The sequence below is a fragment of the Suricata suricatta genome, chromosome 1 (genome assembly GCF_006229205.1).
Source record: "Suricata suricatta isolate VVHF042 chromosome 1, meerkat_22Aug2017_6uvM2_HiC, whole genome shotgun sequence".
NCBI lineage: Eukaryota > Metazoa > Chordata > Mammalia > Carnivora > Herpestidae > Suricata > Suricata suricatta.
Window position 1 is genome coordinate 72,085,650 of NC_043700.1, and position 19,603 is coordinate 72,105,252.

The 19,603-nt window shown below is 34.7% G+C and overlaps 1 protein-coding gene across 5 annotated transcripts in view; it reads left to right on the plus strand.

The window, feature by feature from the left end:
• LRBA (LPS responsive beige-like anchor protein) overlaps window positions 1-19,603 on the plus strand; it is a 688,703-nt gene that overhangs the window by 152,379 nt on the left and 516,721 nt on the right. For all 5 annotated transcript variants that reach the window (XM_029940220.1, XM_029940227.1, XM_029940238.1 and 2 more), the window contains 4 exons: window positions 12,954-14,009; window positions 14,990-15,168; window positions 16,022-16,175; window positions 16,577-16,757. In XM_029940220.1, coding sequence (XP_029796080.1) covers window positions 12,954-14,009; window positions 14,990-15,168; window positions 16,022-16,175; window positions 16,577-16,757 — 1,570 coding nt within the window. The remainder of the gene's footprint in view (window positions 1-12,953; window positions 14,010-14,989; window positions 15,169-16,021; window positions 16,176-16,576; window positions 16,758-19,603) is intronic.

The following is a 19,603-nucleotide window of genomic DNA, read 5'->3' on the forward strand; positions in this document are numbered from 1 at the left end:
ATGCATTTGCTTAGTAAAGAAACCCAGTTGCTAAACTTTTAGCCTAACACTTAAAAGTCTGAATTTTTATAGGTTATAGTCTTTTAAATATATGGACTAATAATGTTAATTTCTTGATATATTGTTGTATTACTCTTTTATCTCCTAATTAGTAAATTTGAGTGACAAATTAAAAGTAATTGCAAAATAAATGTAGTTATTAGCTCACAAGTATCTTTAGTAGTTTATAGAAGTGCTTTCCAAACATTACAAACAGTTAAAGATTAGCTATCAAATGATTGTGAAGATTAATGACTAGTCCTTTAGCTGGGTAATTTAGAACAATATCTGGTAATTAATGAGGAATTATCAGTCACAAATACCTTTAGGAAAAACAGTATCAAAAAAGATAACAACAATGATAATTGCTCAATTGCCATTTAGCTTTTAGACTTTTGGAGTAAATTAAAGAGAAATTTCAAAATTAAGTTCAGAATTTTGAAAGCTTTTCTACTATTTATATTTACAGAAAAAGAATTAACAAGTTGGTTTGCTTAGGAAATACAAGCACCATTTAGAACAGATTTGACTGCAAATCTCTATAATACAAAAGAAAAGAGATTCCCTGTGGCACATTCAGGATGTATATTGTTTTGCATTAAAATGTGTATTATATAAACCATCTTCTGTTCTTGGAATTTTAACATTAAATTATATCCTTTAACCTACCTTTTTAAAGGCCAGTTGAAAGTTTATCTGCTAGTTATGAATATGGATAGAATATGACAAAGAAAAATACTTCACCTTTAGAATGAAAAGTCTAGAATGAGTGAAAGAAGCTATTCTGATAGTCATGAAACTTGTGACTTCAGTGAATACTAGCAAGAGCATCATGAAGCATATCTATACAAGATAACTTGTGATAGCAAAATACATATCTTCTGTTGGCTCTGAAGAAGGCAATGGAAATGTAAGAGGAGTTCCTTAAATCGATGATAGCCAGTAGAGATGTTCACTTCTGTGTAACTATACCAGTTCCCCCTTATTTATGGGGAGTATGTTGCAAGACCCCCACTGAATGCCTGAAACTGTGCATAGTACTGAAGCCTGTATGTGCTGTGTTTTTTCCTATACCTACTTATTTCTGACACACTTTTATTTATAAATGAAGAGATTAACAACAGTAACTACTTATAAAGTAGAATAAGTATAATATACTTGTAATAAAAATTATGTGAATGTGGTCTCAAAATATTTTACTGTACCGTACTCATCATTCTTGTGATGTGAGATGATAAAAAGCCTGTGTGATGAGAGGGGGTGAGATGTATGATGTAGGTTTTGTGATGTAGCATTAGGGCTACTGTTGACCTTCTGATACTATGTCGGATGCAGGGTCGTCAGCTTCAGGTGATCCTGGATCACTGAGGTATGTTGATGGTTGGATGTCAGGAGCACATGATATCAGTGGTAAGGGATCCTCAATACTTGAAGGTTGTTTTTGCAAAAAACCCTTTGGAAGAACATTGTAATGGGAAGTTGTTGACTTTATTTTCAGTTCATCAAAGTGTTGCTGCAGAGGTTATAATCCTTCAGTGATTGTATGGGTGACTTTAATGCTTCGTTCCTTCTCAGGATCATATTCCATAATTTTGTCCTTCAGTGTCTGTGCAATTTGAAATACCTAACAAAATTTCTATAATGTCCACATTGCTGGTTCTGCTTCCATTTCTTCTTCTTCTCCCTCCGTAGAACACTCAACAGGTTTTTCCAATTCCTCATTTGTTAACACTTCTCAGTGGCTTTCATCATTCTTCCACTTCTTCATCAAGCATTTCGGCATATTCTCTTCACTAATTTGTCTTGCTGAGTGAATGATTTCCCTAACTTCTCCATCGATTCTGAGCCTTTAACATCATTGCTGACTTCATAAGTTCTTCCAACTGACATTTACAGTTTCTGATTTTAATTCATCTATTGAAGTTTGATGAATGTTATTGCATTAGCAGTAAGGAATGATTTCCCCAATTGTAGTATGTCTAGATTAGGGTCTTCATCAGTTGCTGATTGAAGGTAATCATATACTAGATGGGTGGAGGTGACATTGACAAATCAAATGATGTCCTGGTCAAGGGACTGAAGCAATAAGGTCATACTTGGAGGTAAAACTACAACCTTGATATTTTTATTTTCATACCAAAATTCAGGCTTCAGAATGGCTAGTGACATTGTCTATAACAGGACTTTAAATTCTAACCTTTCCTCTTCCAGTTATTTGGTCACTTCTAGGATGAAGCTTTGATGGAACCGTTTCATTAACAAGATGGTTGTCACCTATGCTTTTTTTTTTTTTTAAATGTTTACTTATTTTGGAGAGAGAGAAACAGAGTGTGAGTGGGGGAGGGGCAGAGAGAGAGGGAGACAGAATTCGAAGCAAGCACCAGGCTCTGAGCTGTCAGCACAAAGTCAGAAGCAGGGCTTGAACTCACAAGCAGTGAGATCATGACCTTAGCTAAATTGGAAGCCTAACTGACTGAGCCACCCAGGCACCTCTAAAGAAGTTTTGAAAAAGTAATTAATTAATTAATTTTGACTTTTAAAAGTTTATTTTTGAGAGCGAGAGACGGAGTATGAATGGTGATGGGCAGAGAGAGAAAGAGGGACACAGAATCTGAAGCAGGCTCCAGGCTCTGGACTTCAGAGCCTGACATGGGGCTCAAACCCACAAACTGTGAGATTATGACTTGAGCCGAAGTTGGACGCTCAACGCTCAACCTACTGAGTCACCCAGGTGCCCCAATTTATTTATTTGTTTGTTTATTTATAAATTCTCAGCCACTTTATTTTATTTTTTAATCTCTACACCCAATGTGGGGCTTGAACTTGTGACCCCAACATCAAGAGTCACTTGCTTTACTGACTGAGCGAGCCAGGCACCCTGGTGTCCTTTCTCCGTAATTAACTTCCTCACTTCTGCCACAAATGTGGCAGCAGCTACTTCATCATGATATATAGCCTTTCTTGTAATTTTTATATTTTTCAGGGCAGATCTATTACTGAATTTGTGTAATCATTCCTTGCAGTTAATGCATTGGTGTCACTCTTTGCAGGTTATCTCTTTCTTAAAGTCTTTGTCAAGGCTCAGTGGTTTCTGGCATAGCACGTTACTGTCGGTTGGAACACATTTACCATTCATGTCTTCTACCCACAAATTTAATGCCTTAGTCTTAACTAAGTACTTATCACACACTATTGCCATAATTTTGCAGTTTGAGATGCAACAAACCCATTGTTGCAGCTTATTTGTTATTTATATTTATTTTTAATTTTAATCGCTAAACGTTTTATTGTTTATGTACATTCTGACACCTCATGCTTTGTTGATTTTTATGTTTTTCCAGGTGTTTGCAATGGTGCTTTCAGTCTCTATAACTTGGTACTTTGGGGTGCTAACTCAGAATATACTTTACATTAGTAAAACATTTATGATTGTTTTCACTTGATGCCTCTCTTTCTTATATTTGATTGTTCCAAACTTATATTCACATGTCTGTGATCATCTTGACATATTCTGACTAGTTTTTTGGATCTTCATTTGTACTGAATTATTGTTTATATTTAATGAGAACAGAAAACTTTTCTGTTTTTGGTAGCCCATCTTGTAATGCCACTAAACCTGTAATACTGTAATAAATTTTGATTGAAAGAATATGACTTTGTTATATAGGGCAGTTTGCTAGATGCATATCTGTCTCAGTGGCCTGATTGCTGTTAGATCTTTTTGTGCTTTGGTGACCAGCAAAGCAGTGGAAATAACATACATTTCCAGTATACCAGTGACAATTTAAGTGAGTTATTTGACTGGTGAGACCAGCCTTTGGGTCTGTTTCCAAACTTATTGCCAAAAACTTTCTCCTTTCCAACTACTGACCCTGAGAATGGGCGTTAGAAAATTTCCTAGCCTATTATTGTCTATTTACCGTTGATTGTTCTTATATGTATACTACTTTTCTCCCCAGAACATATCCCTTTTATTTTCTACAAAGCTGATACTTACATTAAAAATTTTCCAGCATTTTATAGATATAAAATTTTACAGTTTGAATTTATTTTTATATTTTATATTTTTGTCCTTAATATCTTTTGTTTGGGAGTTGAATCAGTGATTCAACACTTCCATTCAACACCTGGTGCTCATTAAAGCAAGTGTACTTCTTTATCCTCATTTCCTATTTAACCCATCCCCCACGTCCTTTCCCTCTGCTAACCATCAGTTCTCTATAGTTATAAGTCTTTTTCATGGTTTGCCCCCCCTCTTTTTTTACCCCCATCCTCATTTCCCCCCTTAAATTCCACATATGGGTGAAATCATATGGTATTTGTCTTTCTCCGACTGACTAATTTTGCTTAGCATAATACTCTAGCTGCATCCATGTCATTGCAAATGACAAGATTTCATTCTTTTCTTATGGCTGAGTTGTATTTTTATATATAAATACCACATCTTCTTTATCCATTCATCTGTCAATGGACATTTGGGCTCTTTCCATAATTTAGCTGTTATAAATAATGCTGCCTTAAAAATGGGAGTGCATGTATCCCTTTGAATTAGTATTTTTGTATCCTTTGGGTAAATAGCTAGTAGTGCAATTGCTGGATCATAGGGCAGTTCTATTTTTAACTATTTGAGAAGCCTCCATACTGTTTTCTAGGGCGGTTGTACCAGTTTGCATGCCCACCAAAAGTGTAATAGGGTTCCCCTTTATCCGCATCCTCACCAACACCTGTTGTTTCTTGTGCTGTTAATTTTAGCCATTCTGACAAGAGTGAAGTGACATCTCATTGTAGTTTTGATATGTTATTTCCCTGATGATGAGATACTGAGCATCTTTTTACGTGTCTTTTGGTAACCTGGCTGTCTTTGATGGAAAAATATCTCTTTTTATCTTCTGCCCATTTTAAAAATTGGATTATACATTTTTTTGGTTGTAGAGTTTGCTAAGTTCTTTACAGATTTTGGATACTAACCTTTTATCATATATGTCATTTGTGAGTATCTTCTCCCATTCTGTAGGCTGCCTTTTAGTTTTGTTGATTGTGTCCTTCACTGTGCAGAAGCATTTTATTTTGATGAAGCTATTTAATTGGCTTTTATTTCCCTTGCCTGAGGAGGCATATCTAGAAAGAAGTTGCTAAGGTCAGTGTTAAAGAATTTACTGCCTGTGTTCTCTAGGGTTTTTATGGTTTTAGGTCTCACATTTAGGTCTTTAAATTATAAAATTTATCAAAATTATTTTTAAAAATTATTTTTTAGTTTTTAGAGAGAGCATGAGTGGGGGAATAGGGGCAAAGAGAGTGAGACACAGAATCTTAAGTAGGTTCCAGGCTGTGAGCTGTGAGCGTATTGCCCAATGTGGGGCTCAAACCCATGAACTGCGAGATCATGACCTGAGCTGAAGTCTGATGCTTAACTGACTAAGCCACCCAGGCACCCCAACTGTTGATACTTTGAATAGGGATTCATTAAATGCATTGATTGCTTTGGGTAATATAGACATTTTCACACGTTTGTTCTCCCACATTGTGAGCTTAGAATGTCTTTCCATTTTTTGTGTGTGTTACTTTTCAGTTTCTTTCATCAGTGTTTCATGGTTTTCAGAGTACAGATCTTTTACCCCTGAGTTTCAGTTTATTCCTAGGTATCTTATTGTTTTTGGTGCAATTGTAAATGGGTTTGATTTCTTAATTTCCATTTCTGCTGCTTCATTATTGGTGTATAGGAATGTGACAGATTCCTGTATGTTGATTTTGTGCCCTGTGACTTTACGGAATTCGTGTATCTGTTCTAGCAATTTTTTTTGTGTGGAATCTTTTGGGTTTTCTATATAGAGTATCATGTCATCTGCAAATAGTGAGAGTTTCACTTCTTCGTTGCTGATTTGGATGCCTTTTATTTCTTTTTGTCTGATTGGTGTGGGTAGGACTTCCAGTATTGTGTTAAATAACAGTGTTGAGAGTGGACATCCTTGTCTGGTTCTTGACTGTAGAGAAAAATCTTCCTTTATTCCCCCCATTGACTGTACTATGTTAGCTGTGGACTTTTCATATATGGCCTGTATCAATTGGCTTCAACAGGTGTATTCTACCAATCACTTAAAGAAGATTGAATACTCTATTCTTTTCAAACTATCCTAAAATATAGAAAAGGAAGGAAAAATTCCAAATTGATTTTGTGAGGCCAGCATTACTGTGATACCAAAACCAGATAGTGACTGCACAAAAAAAGAGAACTACAGGACAGTATCCATGGTGAATGTGGATGTGCAAATTCTCCATAAAATACTAGCCAACCTAATCCAATAGTACATTAACAAGATCATTCACCACCATCAAATGGTATTTTATTCATGGGTTGCAAGAGTGGTTAAGTATTTTTAAATCAGTCAATGTGATACACCACATTAATAAAAGAAAAGGTAAGAACCATATAATCCTTTCAATAGATCAGTAAAAGCATTCAGCAAAGTACAACATCTCTTCATAGTAAACAAAACAAAACACCTCAACAAAATAGGTTTAGACAGAATGTATCTCAAAATATTTTGAATTTAAATACTAGCAATTTTTTGAGGGGTCTGCCTTCACCCTGATCTTTATTCTCATAGACTTTTAGAAGGATATTGCATTTGTAGCACTTTTAGAAGGGCATTTCAGTGATTCTGTTCAATGTTTAGAGTTATTATTAACAAGAAATTACCGAGAATAGCATTTAAAATCTCTATGGTTTCTATGGTTTTGTGCGTGTGTGTGTGTGTGTGTGTGTGTGTGTGTGTGTGTGTGAGAAACAGAATCAAACATAATATTGCTTTATTTTAAAACAATAAGAAAAGTATATGCTTAATGATTTTTGGAAAATAGCTCCTAACTAGATGAACAGAAACTAAGTAAATGTTGATTTAAGCTGACTTAGAGAAAACAAAGCTTTTGGGTTAAACTGGTAAGTTGAACACTAACATCTAATTTTATTTTGTATTGAAACCCTACTAAAAATGCTATGAAAGGGTTTTGAAAAATATATAAATCCACAGGATGGAGAGAATAGGAATAGAGTGAAGAGCAATAAAATTTAGAGTCTAGAGCTCAGATCTACAGTTGTATTAACTTAGACTTGGGAAAAGTAAATCATGAACTTAGTGTGGGGAAAACTAAGAACTAACTTTATTTTCACCAAAGAACTTAGAATTCTTAGGAACTGGAAGCCTATGTGTATATGAAACTGAGAATTGGGGGTTGAATGTGCTAGAAGCAAAAACAACAACAACAACATTGAATAAGATTGAGTAGCAATTTGTTACCTCATTACTCTCCCTTTCTCCATGCTATTAAAACACTATCCCAGTATATTCTTACAGAATATAGAGAGGGCAATACAGAGGGTAGCTGGTCTTCGTTTATATTAGTGAAATGGAGGGGGTGGGGAGATTAAGAGACTGTATGGAAACTGAATGTTGAATGCAAAGGCAACAATTGCACCATATGCTTCTTATGTTTGGCTCCTGAAATGTAGGCAATGAGACCATTACCTTGTAAGCAGAATATTGGAAGATGCTTTTTTGGGTTGTGTATGTACTTCTTGACTCAAACTGTGCCTAGATCATGATATAGTAAAGGTAAAAATAAATTACCCACTGTAGCGAGAGCTTTTAACCCCCTGGACCCTTTGTCCATCCTTTTGCTAATCCTGAGGAGATAACCAAGTTATACGAAAATGTTAAGAAAACCATCTAACATGGGAGATAGAGCAGACCAACAGAGGCAACTCCAGGAAAACAGAGATAATACAAAAATAAAACAGAACACAAATCACTATTAATATCCTCGGAGAGATTGAGTAGGTGTAAACTATAAAACTAGAATAGAATGCTTTTCTATAATAAAAATAGACAAAAGTCACCAAAATGGTAGTGGGCCATTTTAAGTACTTCACATAGATGACTCATTTAATCTCTGAATGACTATATGTTAATAACCTTATTGTTACTATATTGTTTGGGAAATAATTAAAAATAAAAGCTCCTGCTAGCAAAAATATCCTGGTTCACAGTGCAGAAAAGAGTGAAATAATAAGCATGAAGTCAGACTGTGTTGCACATCCCATGCTATCCACTAATGAGATTTCAAAGACAAATAAATACATTTCACCATTTGATATAGCCAGACAGACACAATCCATTACATACATGTAGTTGTTTTTATCCAAAAGAGAAACTAAAATTCTTGCATATGTTGGACAAGCTGGAGGTTACATCTTGGACTAAATACTTGGTCTTGAACTCCCATAGTGACGGCAGGCAGGGCATCATCATTTTTGATGTTCATGTTTCAAAGAGATGGCTTGCACACCCCCAGGAAACACATCCGTGGGATGCAAAAATAGTAGAGAGACTTATTACCTTTTCACAAGATTTACATATATTTTAAAGTGCCAGAGAAGGCACATTTGACCCTGGGTCAACATGTGTTTGAACTGAGCAGGTATACTCATATGTGGATTTTTTGGATAAATACACTACTGTAGTAGTGTATTTCCTTAAACATTCTCAACATTAAAAAGAATTCTTTTAATGTTTATATTTGAGAGAGAGAAAGAGCACACATGAGTGGGGAAGTGTAGGAGAGAGGGAAACACAGAATCCAAAGTAGGCTCCAGGCTCTGAGCTATTAGCACCGAGCCCGATGTGGAACTTGAACTCATGAACCGTGAGATCATGACCTGAATCAAAGTTGGATGCTAAATCAACTTGATCCACCCAGAAGCCCCCATTCTTAAAATGTTCTTTTCTTCAGCTTACTTTTATATGGATAGGTATATACATTTAACATACAGAATGTATGCTGATAGACTGTTTATGTTATCAATAAGGCTTCTAGTCAACAGTAGGCTATCTGTCGGTAAGTTTTTGTGGAGTCAAGTTTTACTTGATTAAAAATTTTTTTCTTTAAATATTTACTTATTTTTGAGAAAGAGAGACAGAGCAGAAGCAGGGGAGGGTCAGAGAGAGAGGGAAACATAGAATCCAAAGCAGGCTTCAGGGTCTGAAGTGTCAGCATGAAGCTTGACACGGAGCTCGAAATCATGATCCGTGAGATCATGACTTGAGCTGAAGTCAGATGCCTAACTGACTGAGCCACCTAGGTGCCCTGATTTTTGCTTCATTTTTGACTGCTTGTGAAGGTTAGGGGGACTTGGCACCCCATCCCCTGTGTTGTTCAGGAGTTACTGTATTTATAACTTCAGGTTTTCTAAAGGAAGTACTCAAGAGAAGGGGGGGAATTTTCTTTTTTAACACAAGGGAACATTTAAAATATGAATTCTTTAGGTTTGTGTTTACACTTGTACCACCCATTTTAATATGAGCAGTAGAGAAGTCAAGTGACTAGCCCAGACTAGACTAGGGCAAGACTAGACTAGACTAGGGCTATTCAGTGCAGTGACAAAAAATAGTAATCCTGGAAAGCAAATAAAGGAGACAAAAGTATAAATTAATTGATTCAAGAAAACTTCTCAGAACCAAGGATATTTGTGCTAGATTGGAAGGACCCAATGGGTGTTTAGCACAATGGGTGAAAATAGACATGCTGAAAATCATCATGAAATTTGAAAACACTAAGAGCAAACATTTTATATGATTTCTCAGAGAACAAAATAGTTTATATAAAGGACCAAGAATCAGAGTAGGCTCAGACTTCACAACAGAAGCACAGAAATAAGTGAAGAAATACCTTTCAAAATCGGGATAAATGCAACTTATGGTTTTATCTTCTGTTAATCAAGTATGAAGGTAAAATAAGTGTTTTCAAGTCTCAAAAACTTAGTTTACATGTACCTTTTTTCGAGAAGGCATGAGAGGATTTACGGCACCAAAAGAAGAGCTTGAAACAAAAATATGGGATGTAAGGGAAAAGAGAGGCAATATAGAGAGATGAGAAGGGATCTCTAGGACCATGGTTCAGGGAGATCCTGCAATAGTAGTTGTGTAGTAGACATATGATAGTCCTATATTGGAATGGTTTGACTTAGGAGACAGATATGGAGGGAAGCTATGTCAATGAAATGCCATCTGCCATTATAATTTTTTTTGATCTGAGAACAAATTACCTTCCTTCTGCCTGGATCATTTGTACATTCATGATTCACCCCTCAACAAAAGTGGTCTGCTTTGATTTACTTCTGAGAGTAGGGGTAGACCATGGTGAGAATTGGAAAATAAGAAGTAGTATACTTCTTATACCTTATTCATGCCGAGTGCCTACTACTTGGCCCACACTACGCCTCATAGATGCTCCAGTTCTTACACCCTGTATATTTTCTAATGGCCTTGTCAACAGACTTCCCAGAAATAGCCTTGTATTTCTCCTTAGAGAAACTGAAGAGAAATTCAGGAACTATAGCTTGTCTTCTGGTAGCCTTTAGTTAGTTATGGTAGTATTGCTCTTTTGTTACACAGCTAGCTAAGATTGTGCCATACTTAATTAGCTTCTCAAACTAGACATGATAAGTATGTTTACTATATAGGTAGTAAAGCTGTTAAAAAACAGGTGAGGAACAATAGAAATGTAAGGATGTTGATTTCCTCTTAATAGGAGCAGGGAGGTTGGGAGGACAGTTGGGGATGGGAACAGAGAGGAATTGTGAGGAGTAGTGTTCCATTTCCTGATGTGGGTAGTAGGTGTATGGGGTTTAAAAAACTCTTCTTTAATCTGTATGTATAAATTGTGTAAATTTATGTTTATGATATATTCTATTATAAAAAACTTAAAATCCTTAATTTGAATAAAATGAAAGCAAATAATATTGAAAACTAAACTTTATATACTCACTGTTCTTGAAATAAGGGATCTATTTTCAAAATCACTCTGAGTTTGATAGCTGAAGCTTGTCTTCTCTAGACAATAATAATTGTCATATCCATGCAGAAATGATTTCCCTAAAGTCGGTTTTCCAAATAGACTAAATGATACCTTAAGAAATCAGATCATTTAAAAAGAAAACAGATCTTCTCTTACTCTTACTTCACATTTTCTAGTGGCTCTCTCAGAATAAAATACAAAATCCTTAATAGAGTCTGTAATTCTCTATAACCATGATCTAGCCAATGCCTGCCCCTGTGACCTTATCATCTACAGTTCTCTTTCTAATGGTTTTTTGTTCCTCCAACATACCAGACTCAATTTGGCTACGACAGACTTTGCATTTGTTTTTCGTTCTGCCCGAAATTGTTTTCTTTTTCATATTCATATAACTTAATGTCTCATTTTATTCTTACCTTGTTCAGTATAATATGCTTAGTGTCCTTCCCCAGTTACTCTAGTTTAATACATCCTCACAGCTAGACTGTTACTTTTTTTTCCCCTTCAGATCTCTCACTGTTAATTGACATAATTCTATAATTTTGTATGTTTATTTTCAATCTCCTTCGTCAGACTATAAACACCATGAAGGTAGGGACATTGTGTTGTTCATCACAAAGTCCCTAGCATGCTTTGGGTGTTCAACAAATTTTGCTGAATAGATAATGAGGAATTGGTCAATTAAAATGAGTTAGTTCAGGGCATGTGACTTACTCAGTTGGTAGAGCATGTGACTCAATCTCAGGGTTGTGAGTTCAAGTCCCGTGTTGGGTGTGGACCTATTTTTAAAAAAAGTTTACTTCAAAACAGTATTGGCCTTCTGATGATAAAATAAATTGATATTTTGTTAATGTTACTGTGTCATTTTATTCTTTAGTGTAGAATATGTGCATTTCATTTTGAAATATTTAAAACAGTTCTAATATTTGTAGTTGTATCCTATTATGACCTGAGCATACATATTGTATATATTAGGAGTAAAGGCTAGTAATAACTATTGAAAAAATTGTGCATTATGCATTATTTAAACATTTGTTTGCATTTTACCCACATGCATACATGCGTATTATTCAGAAAGGCTTATGAGTCTTTGTGCACACAAAAAAATCATCTTTTCATGTCATCAACTACCATCCTCCCATACTAGGGCTCAATAAATGTTTTTAGACTAAAGGCCCAGTTTATTGAATATATATTAGTGATGTGGGTTACAGGAATAAACAGTTCTAACATTGGTAAACTATAATTATGTCTGTACTTTCTGCTTGTATTATACTTCTTTCTGAGGGGTATTTTCTGTTCTAACACCAGTGGCAATCACATAATGGTGGCTATAATAATCCTCGGTAAGAAAATTATCAAGGTAAAAGGGTACAAGACTAAGCATGATACGGGGATGTTCATAATGCCAGTTACATAGTAGTCACTCACATGCAAGTGGAGTGGGTGGATGGATGGATGGGCAGACAACCGGGAACTTTCAAGCTATTTTGACCAGTTAGATTTTGAAAATTGTTGAGCCTTGGAGAAGGATTTGATTTTTTTTTTCATTCCTGAAAGAATTTGTATTAGCTTAGTAAGAAAAAGTTTTACTAGCTCAATACATATATGGGGAGCTGCTATAATAGTTGCCGTAATTAATTGAAATTTTTAATCTCTGTTGAGGATAAATCATGCATAAATGAATTTTCATTGCAGCTGAAACAATGTATTATCTAGTGCGCAAAGCCCTTCACAGTGGTATATACTTAGATCCTGGTACAAGTTATAGAGGTCAGCGGAGTAGTGTGCTCTTTTCATATACATATTTAAGAATAGGCTAAGTAAGGATGTTCTTACTGTGGTTTAATGCCGTGATGCTTATCATCATTAGGTATTTTGTTTATTTAAATTTCTGTGATTGGCTTTTTATTTATTTTATAAGATGAGGCTATCCTAGGAAAATATTATATTATATAAAACCATTTACTTGAAAATAGTTAAATTTTTAAAGTTTCTGTACTGTATATTCTGTTTTTATTTCTTTTTTGCATATTTTGACTGATTATATGGTTTTCACCTAGGTCACTTTTGAAATACACAAAGAAAATCTTGCCAGTATGTTCAGGGAACACCAGGGAAAGGTTGATGAAGAAATTGGGCAGTGTTCAAGTCCAGTTGAAGCAGTCTCTGCCATTAGCAGGGATATTAAGGTTTCAGTAGCATCCCAACAGTCAGAAAAGAAAGATTGTCCTGTGTCTCCTCATATCACCAGAAATAGTGATGAAAAATCAGGTATTGAGAAGACATTTTCAGTAGACTCTACATCCATCGTTGAACTGCAGACTCCTAACACATCTAATGAAGAAAGGAAAACTGGGCAAGAAAGTCAGGAGTTACTGGATGAAGTCCCTTTAGAGGAAACATTGATAAATGAAACAGTTCATACAGATGATTTAGAAGTATCTTCTGATATAATAGAAGGTGAGACTATTTCCTCTAATTCTTTTAAAACAGCTGGCAAAGGTATAATGACTGTTAGTGAAGTAACTGCTTCTATAAGTTCTCCTTCAGAAGAGGATGCTTCAGAGGTGCCAGAATTATTGGAGAAGTCTATAGTAGAGGAAGATGATGATGATTACGTAGAGCTGAAGGTAGAACGTAGTCCTACTGAGGAAGCCAGTCTACCCACAGAACTCCAAGAAGATAATTTGTCTCCAGCTGCCTCTGAAGCCAGTGAAAGACCGGACATGTTTAGTAATGGCAACAAATTAATATTTCAAGAGGAAGAATCTGAAAGTAAGAAGCAAATGGACAGCGAAACACAAGATTCCAAAGATTCTGGAATCTTGACTATGACATTATCAGGGTCTTCAGCTACCTCACCAGACACTATTGCCCAGACACCTGTACAATCAGATATTGGTGAGATGCAAGAGGAAGAGAAGAAAAAAACTAACTCTGGTAGAGAAACCAAATTAATTAGTGATTCCCCTGGTAATATCTTGGAGTCTGCTACTACTTCGGAGCAGAGGATTGCTAAATTGGATGTTTCCAGTGTTGCTACAGATACTGAGAGATTGGAATTGAAGGCCAATACAAACATGGAAGCATCTCAACCCCATCAGCCTGTGCTTGAGGTAACTGTATTTATTGTATTATTGAAGTGTTATTTGCATTGAATTAAAATGGAGCAAGTATATATACTTAAATTTTATTTTATTTTGGAGTTGGTTCATATCCTATTTGAAATGATACAAGAGGAGTGAATGTAAAGATTACATTTGTTTTCTTTAGCACAAGATTTTAGTGTGAATTGATTAAATGGCAGCTTTTATTATTAAGTTCACCACAAGATCACGAAAAGTTACTACTTTCTACTTTCAGGTTTTAGGACTATAATAATTTTAGTTTAGAAAGCAAATGTTGGACATACTTGCATTTACCCTTTATTTGATAACGTGATCATAATTAGCACATTAATTTTCCATCAAAATCTAGAGTTGTCATCCTGTAGAACCACCTACTAGTGTATAATTTTATATATGAAGCATATAGTTTAAAATTGTTCCATGAGGTTTATTTTGTAAGAGTGAAGGAGCCTTTCCAAGATTAAGAGGCACAGCTTTCTCCTTTACTAGTATCTCAGAATAAGTCATGAGACAGTGGTTGATTGCATGTTGTAATTTCCCATTCTGTTTAGCACTTAACTCCTTTCCTGTTTTGTTGGTTTGTTCTTAATTCTGTTATCTTTAAGTTTTTTTGTTTTTAATCCTAACCAATTTATGATTCAGATACTGCCTTTCTTTCTTCCTAACATTCAAATCTAAGAACTTCGTGATTCCTTTATAAAATGCTACTCCTTTATAAAATGATGGTGGTAATACTAACATGGTTCCAAGCTAATTACTGTTGAATTATGGTAGGTCAGCACTTTTGATAACTTCGCTTTAAATGTATTAAGGTTTTAATGTTACTACTTATTGATAATTTTTCTCTAAATTTGGTTCCTTAGTATTTCCAAATGTGATTGTTAGATGAATTGCATAGAAGCTATTATTATTAATATCTTTTTTGAAGTTGAATTTATTTTTTGACTCTTTTAAATTTACTGTGTTAGATGTCAAGACAACAGGAGGGGCCAGGTCAAGGAATAGTACCAGATGGAAATAATGGACAAAGGAGGGATTCCAGATCAGCTATGTTTCGTATTCCTGAGTTCAGATGGTCTCAAATGCATCAACGTTTGCTCACTGATCTATTATTTTCGATAGAAACAGATATACAGATGTGGAGAAGGTATGTCCATATGTTTGTTATAGAAGACGTGTATAAAGTTTAGTGTTTGTTTTCAAAGAAATTCATATAGTTAACATTTTGCAATTTTAGACATATGGTTAAAAAGTAGAATATAAATGATATCTGTGGTAGGGTTTTATTGAATTAACTTTTATTCTCCATTATAGAAATGAACTATCCAGTCTGAATTAAAAAAAACAAAAAACCCTGAAAATCAGAGGTTTTCCTTTAAAAATCTTGCTGAAGATTTCCTGTAGCATATTTTATAGCATATAATTCACCTGAATGTAGATCTACTAAGTTGGTTTATTACTAGAAGAAACTAAAAAAATTGGACTCTAAGTATAACATCCAATGCTCTGTTGTCGTTTTGGTATAAGAAATCTTTGTATTTCAGATTATTTATTGTATGAATTATGATTTTAAAATGCCTATTGGTTTATTGTTATTTGTATACTACACTTATACTGCTTAAAAACATTTTATTGCTTTATATAAGAAAATGTTAATAGAAAATTCATTTTTATTATCACATTTAACTTGATTTACCTCATAATTTTTGCTATATTACTTCTCAGTTTTGTTCCCAGTTAAGGATAATTCAACTTTTCATATACACAATGAAAAGTATTGTATGTTTCAGCACTGAAAAGGGGCATGGATATTTACTCCTGATATGGAATGGTCTACATCTTCTGAGGAAGTACATCCCCAACATGCCCTGGTATATCATTATCATTATCTCAGCTTTCAAGATGAAGCGAAAGCACCTTCTTATCCTCCCACCCCTCAAGTAGGCAAACTGTGATTTCCTTTCTTTAGCTTTATCGGTACGTCATTTATCTTTGAACAGCCATTCAACAAAGACAGTTATGGACTTCGTGAATAGCAGTGATAATGTCATCTTTGTACACAACACAATTCATCTCATCTCTCAAGTGATGGACAATATGGTCATGGCTTGTGGGGGTATACTGCCATTGCTTTCAGCTGCCACATCGGCTACAGTAAGAACTTAACTACTCTATAAAATTGGGGTGAAAATGTTACTGTTATGCATCTTTACTGATTAAAACTTGAATGTGGTGGTTACTATGCATAAGTGCATTAAGCTACAACTAATAGGATCTTTTACAGTTACCTGAAAGGACCTTGGAATCTATTCCAAGAATGAAAGAACTAAAACTATGTTGATTTCTTAGGGATGAGTCAGCTAGAGAATATGATTGATGGAGGTTCACCTGTACTTTGCTGTTGCCTTTTTTTTAGATGAACAAGGAAAACATTCTGTTGAGCTAGATTTCTGAAAAACAACTTTTTATAAAACTTAGAAATTAGGGGAATGTATCTAAGAAAACCAGATTTTTATCAAAATATAAATGTAAATGTCAAATTCTGTTCCTTACAGCATGAGCTGGAGAATATTGAACCTACTCAAGGCCTTTCAATAGAAGCCTCTGTCACATTTTTGCAGAGGCTAATCAGCCTTGTGGATGTGCTTATATTTGCAAGTTCTCTTGGCTTTACTGAAATTGAAGCTGAAAAAAATATGTCCTCTGGAGGAATTTTGCGACAATGTCTGCGACTAGGTGAGCTGTTAAAACCTATCAGTTAGGAATATACTTTAAAAAATTTTAATTATCTTAACATAGTAGATTGAAAATTATCTTTCGTCTGTTGCTGGGAAAATGAGCACTAGGCAATTTGTCTCATGCTTTTTTTTTTAAATCTCCACAAAGAGAGAAGATTATGTATGTACTATGCTATAGTAGTAGTTATAAAGTTGGCTAGAGGAAGGACATGTTTTAAAAAATCTAAGTTGATTATGGTCACCGTTACCTCCCTCCTCTGATCTGTTTTGTCTCAAAAATAGTGCTTCTCAGATTTTAAAATGATTCATACACAAGAATCACCGTAGGATCTTGTTAAAATGCAGTTAGTCTGGGATGAAGTCTATAATTGTCCTACAAATCCCAGGTGATGTTGAAACCGCTATCTTACAAACATATTTGACTAGCAAGGTTCTAAACTAGCAATTTAAGTACAACCTTCATCCACATGAGCTTTGGTAATTTGTTGGCGCATTTACTGAAATTATTAAATCTCTGTTCTTCTCTTGGAGGCAGTTCTTGCTTTTAGGTAAAAGGTAAAATACATAAAGAATTTTTGTCCTCAGGGCTTCTGTATGCAGAAGGTTTCTTGCATCTAGTTGTAGATACTGAGACTTTGTTAATGGTTTGCTTCTTAAATGGAGAGAAGCAAAAAGGCCGATGGGGATGAAGCAGTGGAAGCAAAACCACCAGGAACCACTGCCACATGAAGAGAGATCAGAAATACGCTATCTAGAAAATCTAATCAGCTAATGAAATATTTTCCTGTTTTTAGCAGGAATATCTGTTACATAAGCTGAGATATATTTAGAGTTTTTTGGTATAACGATTATGTTTTGGTTACTCAAAATGCTATTCAAAGTGCTTTTCAACTTTGGATGCTTTAAAGAACTTAATGTGACAATTTTTAGAAATTTGTTTTAAAATTTTAAAGAGATTCAGATAGTATAAGAAAACAAAAAGTATCATTTATTGACTACATTTGTTATTGCAGATTTTCAGTGAGTCAGCAATTATTTTCTTTTATTCATAAGGATATTTGTGATCAGAGACATTAGAAAATGTATTCAAAATCCAAAAGCTGTAATTGATGAAGTTAGAATTTGAATATAGTTTAACCTGTGTTCCTACTTTTTCTGTTATAACATACTTCCTTGAACGTTCTGTTAGTAATATTAATTAAGCTATTTTGACTCCATTACTTTTGTATATGCCAGTTTTTAAACTTTGCCACTTTCCTATGAAGAGTTTATTTCTTGAATTAAAAGTACAAGGCTGCACCATCAATGCATCACTCTACTCAAGGGAAATACTCTATCTCCCTCATTTTCATAGTTTGATCTACCCCAGCACCATGTCTTCTTATATATGGGAGTGAGATTCAGAAAACTACTTGCTCAAGGTTTTTAATAGAGTATGGTAAGCTCGGTAAACAATCCAAGTGTTTGATCCCTGGTCACTCCTGTTCTTTCCTGGAGGTGAGAAGGCAGGATAGCAACAGTAAGAGTAAGTTGTACTACTGAGACTGATGAATGTGGTATGGTTTCTAACTCTGTGATTCCTAAACTTCATTTTATGCAACCTGGGACAAAAAAGTAGAAAAGTTATTTTTCTGGGCCTGGTTTCAGATATGAGAGTCATTTTCCATATTCTCTCTCCCTCTACTAGGCTCCTTGCTTCTTTTTCCCCAACTTGTGTTGCTGTCTTGCACTTTTCTGAATACTTTCCTGTTTCAATTCTATGTCTGCTAGCCATAGGATATTCTGGTGGTACTTACAGTCCCCAGAGAAGTTTGCCATTTTGTTCTTAATTTTCTCTCCTACTCTTGTTCAGTTCACATACCTTGAGTGCTACTGATTTGATTGAGATTTGAGATGATTCACATGATATTAAGCAATTCATAGTCAGTTTTGCATTATCTAATTCATCATTTAAACTTCAAACTTAATTTCTAAATAACCCGAGTAACTTTGGGGAGATATTTAGAGAGGTAATTATTTTTTTGAACAGGTGATTCATTTAATTTAATACTTATTTTAAGTGGTTGAAAATGTTCCAACCAAATTCTAGAACTTATGTAACTCAACAGGTTAGCAAACAGTGCTATTTCAGACTCTATGATATTTCATAATTATATGTTACATATAACATCCATGCTATAGGATTTATGCTCAGAAAAGTTCACCATTTTAAGAGTACAATATGGTGAAACTGTTCAGTTAGTTGAAAACAGAAAAAGGTTAGTACCTAGTAGTAACATACTGGAACATTAAATCTTGAACAGAGATATGGGGCTCATTGAGCTTATAAATGTGCTGGTTTCTACTGGGTAAAATTACTATTATTACTATTTTGAGTATAGTTGACATACAACATTACATTAATTTGAGGTGTTCAACTTAGTGATTTGACAATTTTGTACATCAGGCTATGTCTAGTTGTATTGCTATTACAATATCATTGACTGTATTCCTTATGCTCTGCTTTTTATTTCTGTGACTTATTCATTCCTAGTTAGAAGCCTATGTCTGTCACTTTTACCCATTTGGCCCATTTGTCACCACCCTACCCTCTGATAACCATCAATTTGTTCTTTGTATTCATAGGCCTGATTGTGTTTTTTAGTTATTATTTTTTTTTAGATTCCATGTATGAGTGGAATCATATAGTATTTGTCTTTCTGACTTAGTTCACTTATAATACTGGAGAGGCTATTTTGGACTATATTAATCACAGTCTCTTTTCTATCCCCACCTTTTAAATGGTTTTATTGAAAACCAGGTAATGTAGACCCTCTACATATTTTCTATAAATGCTATATACCT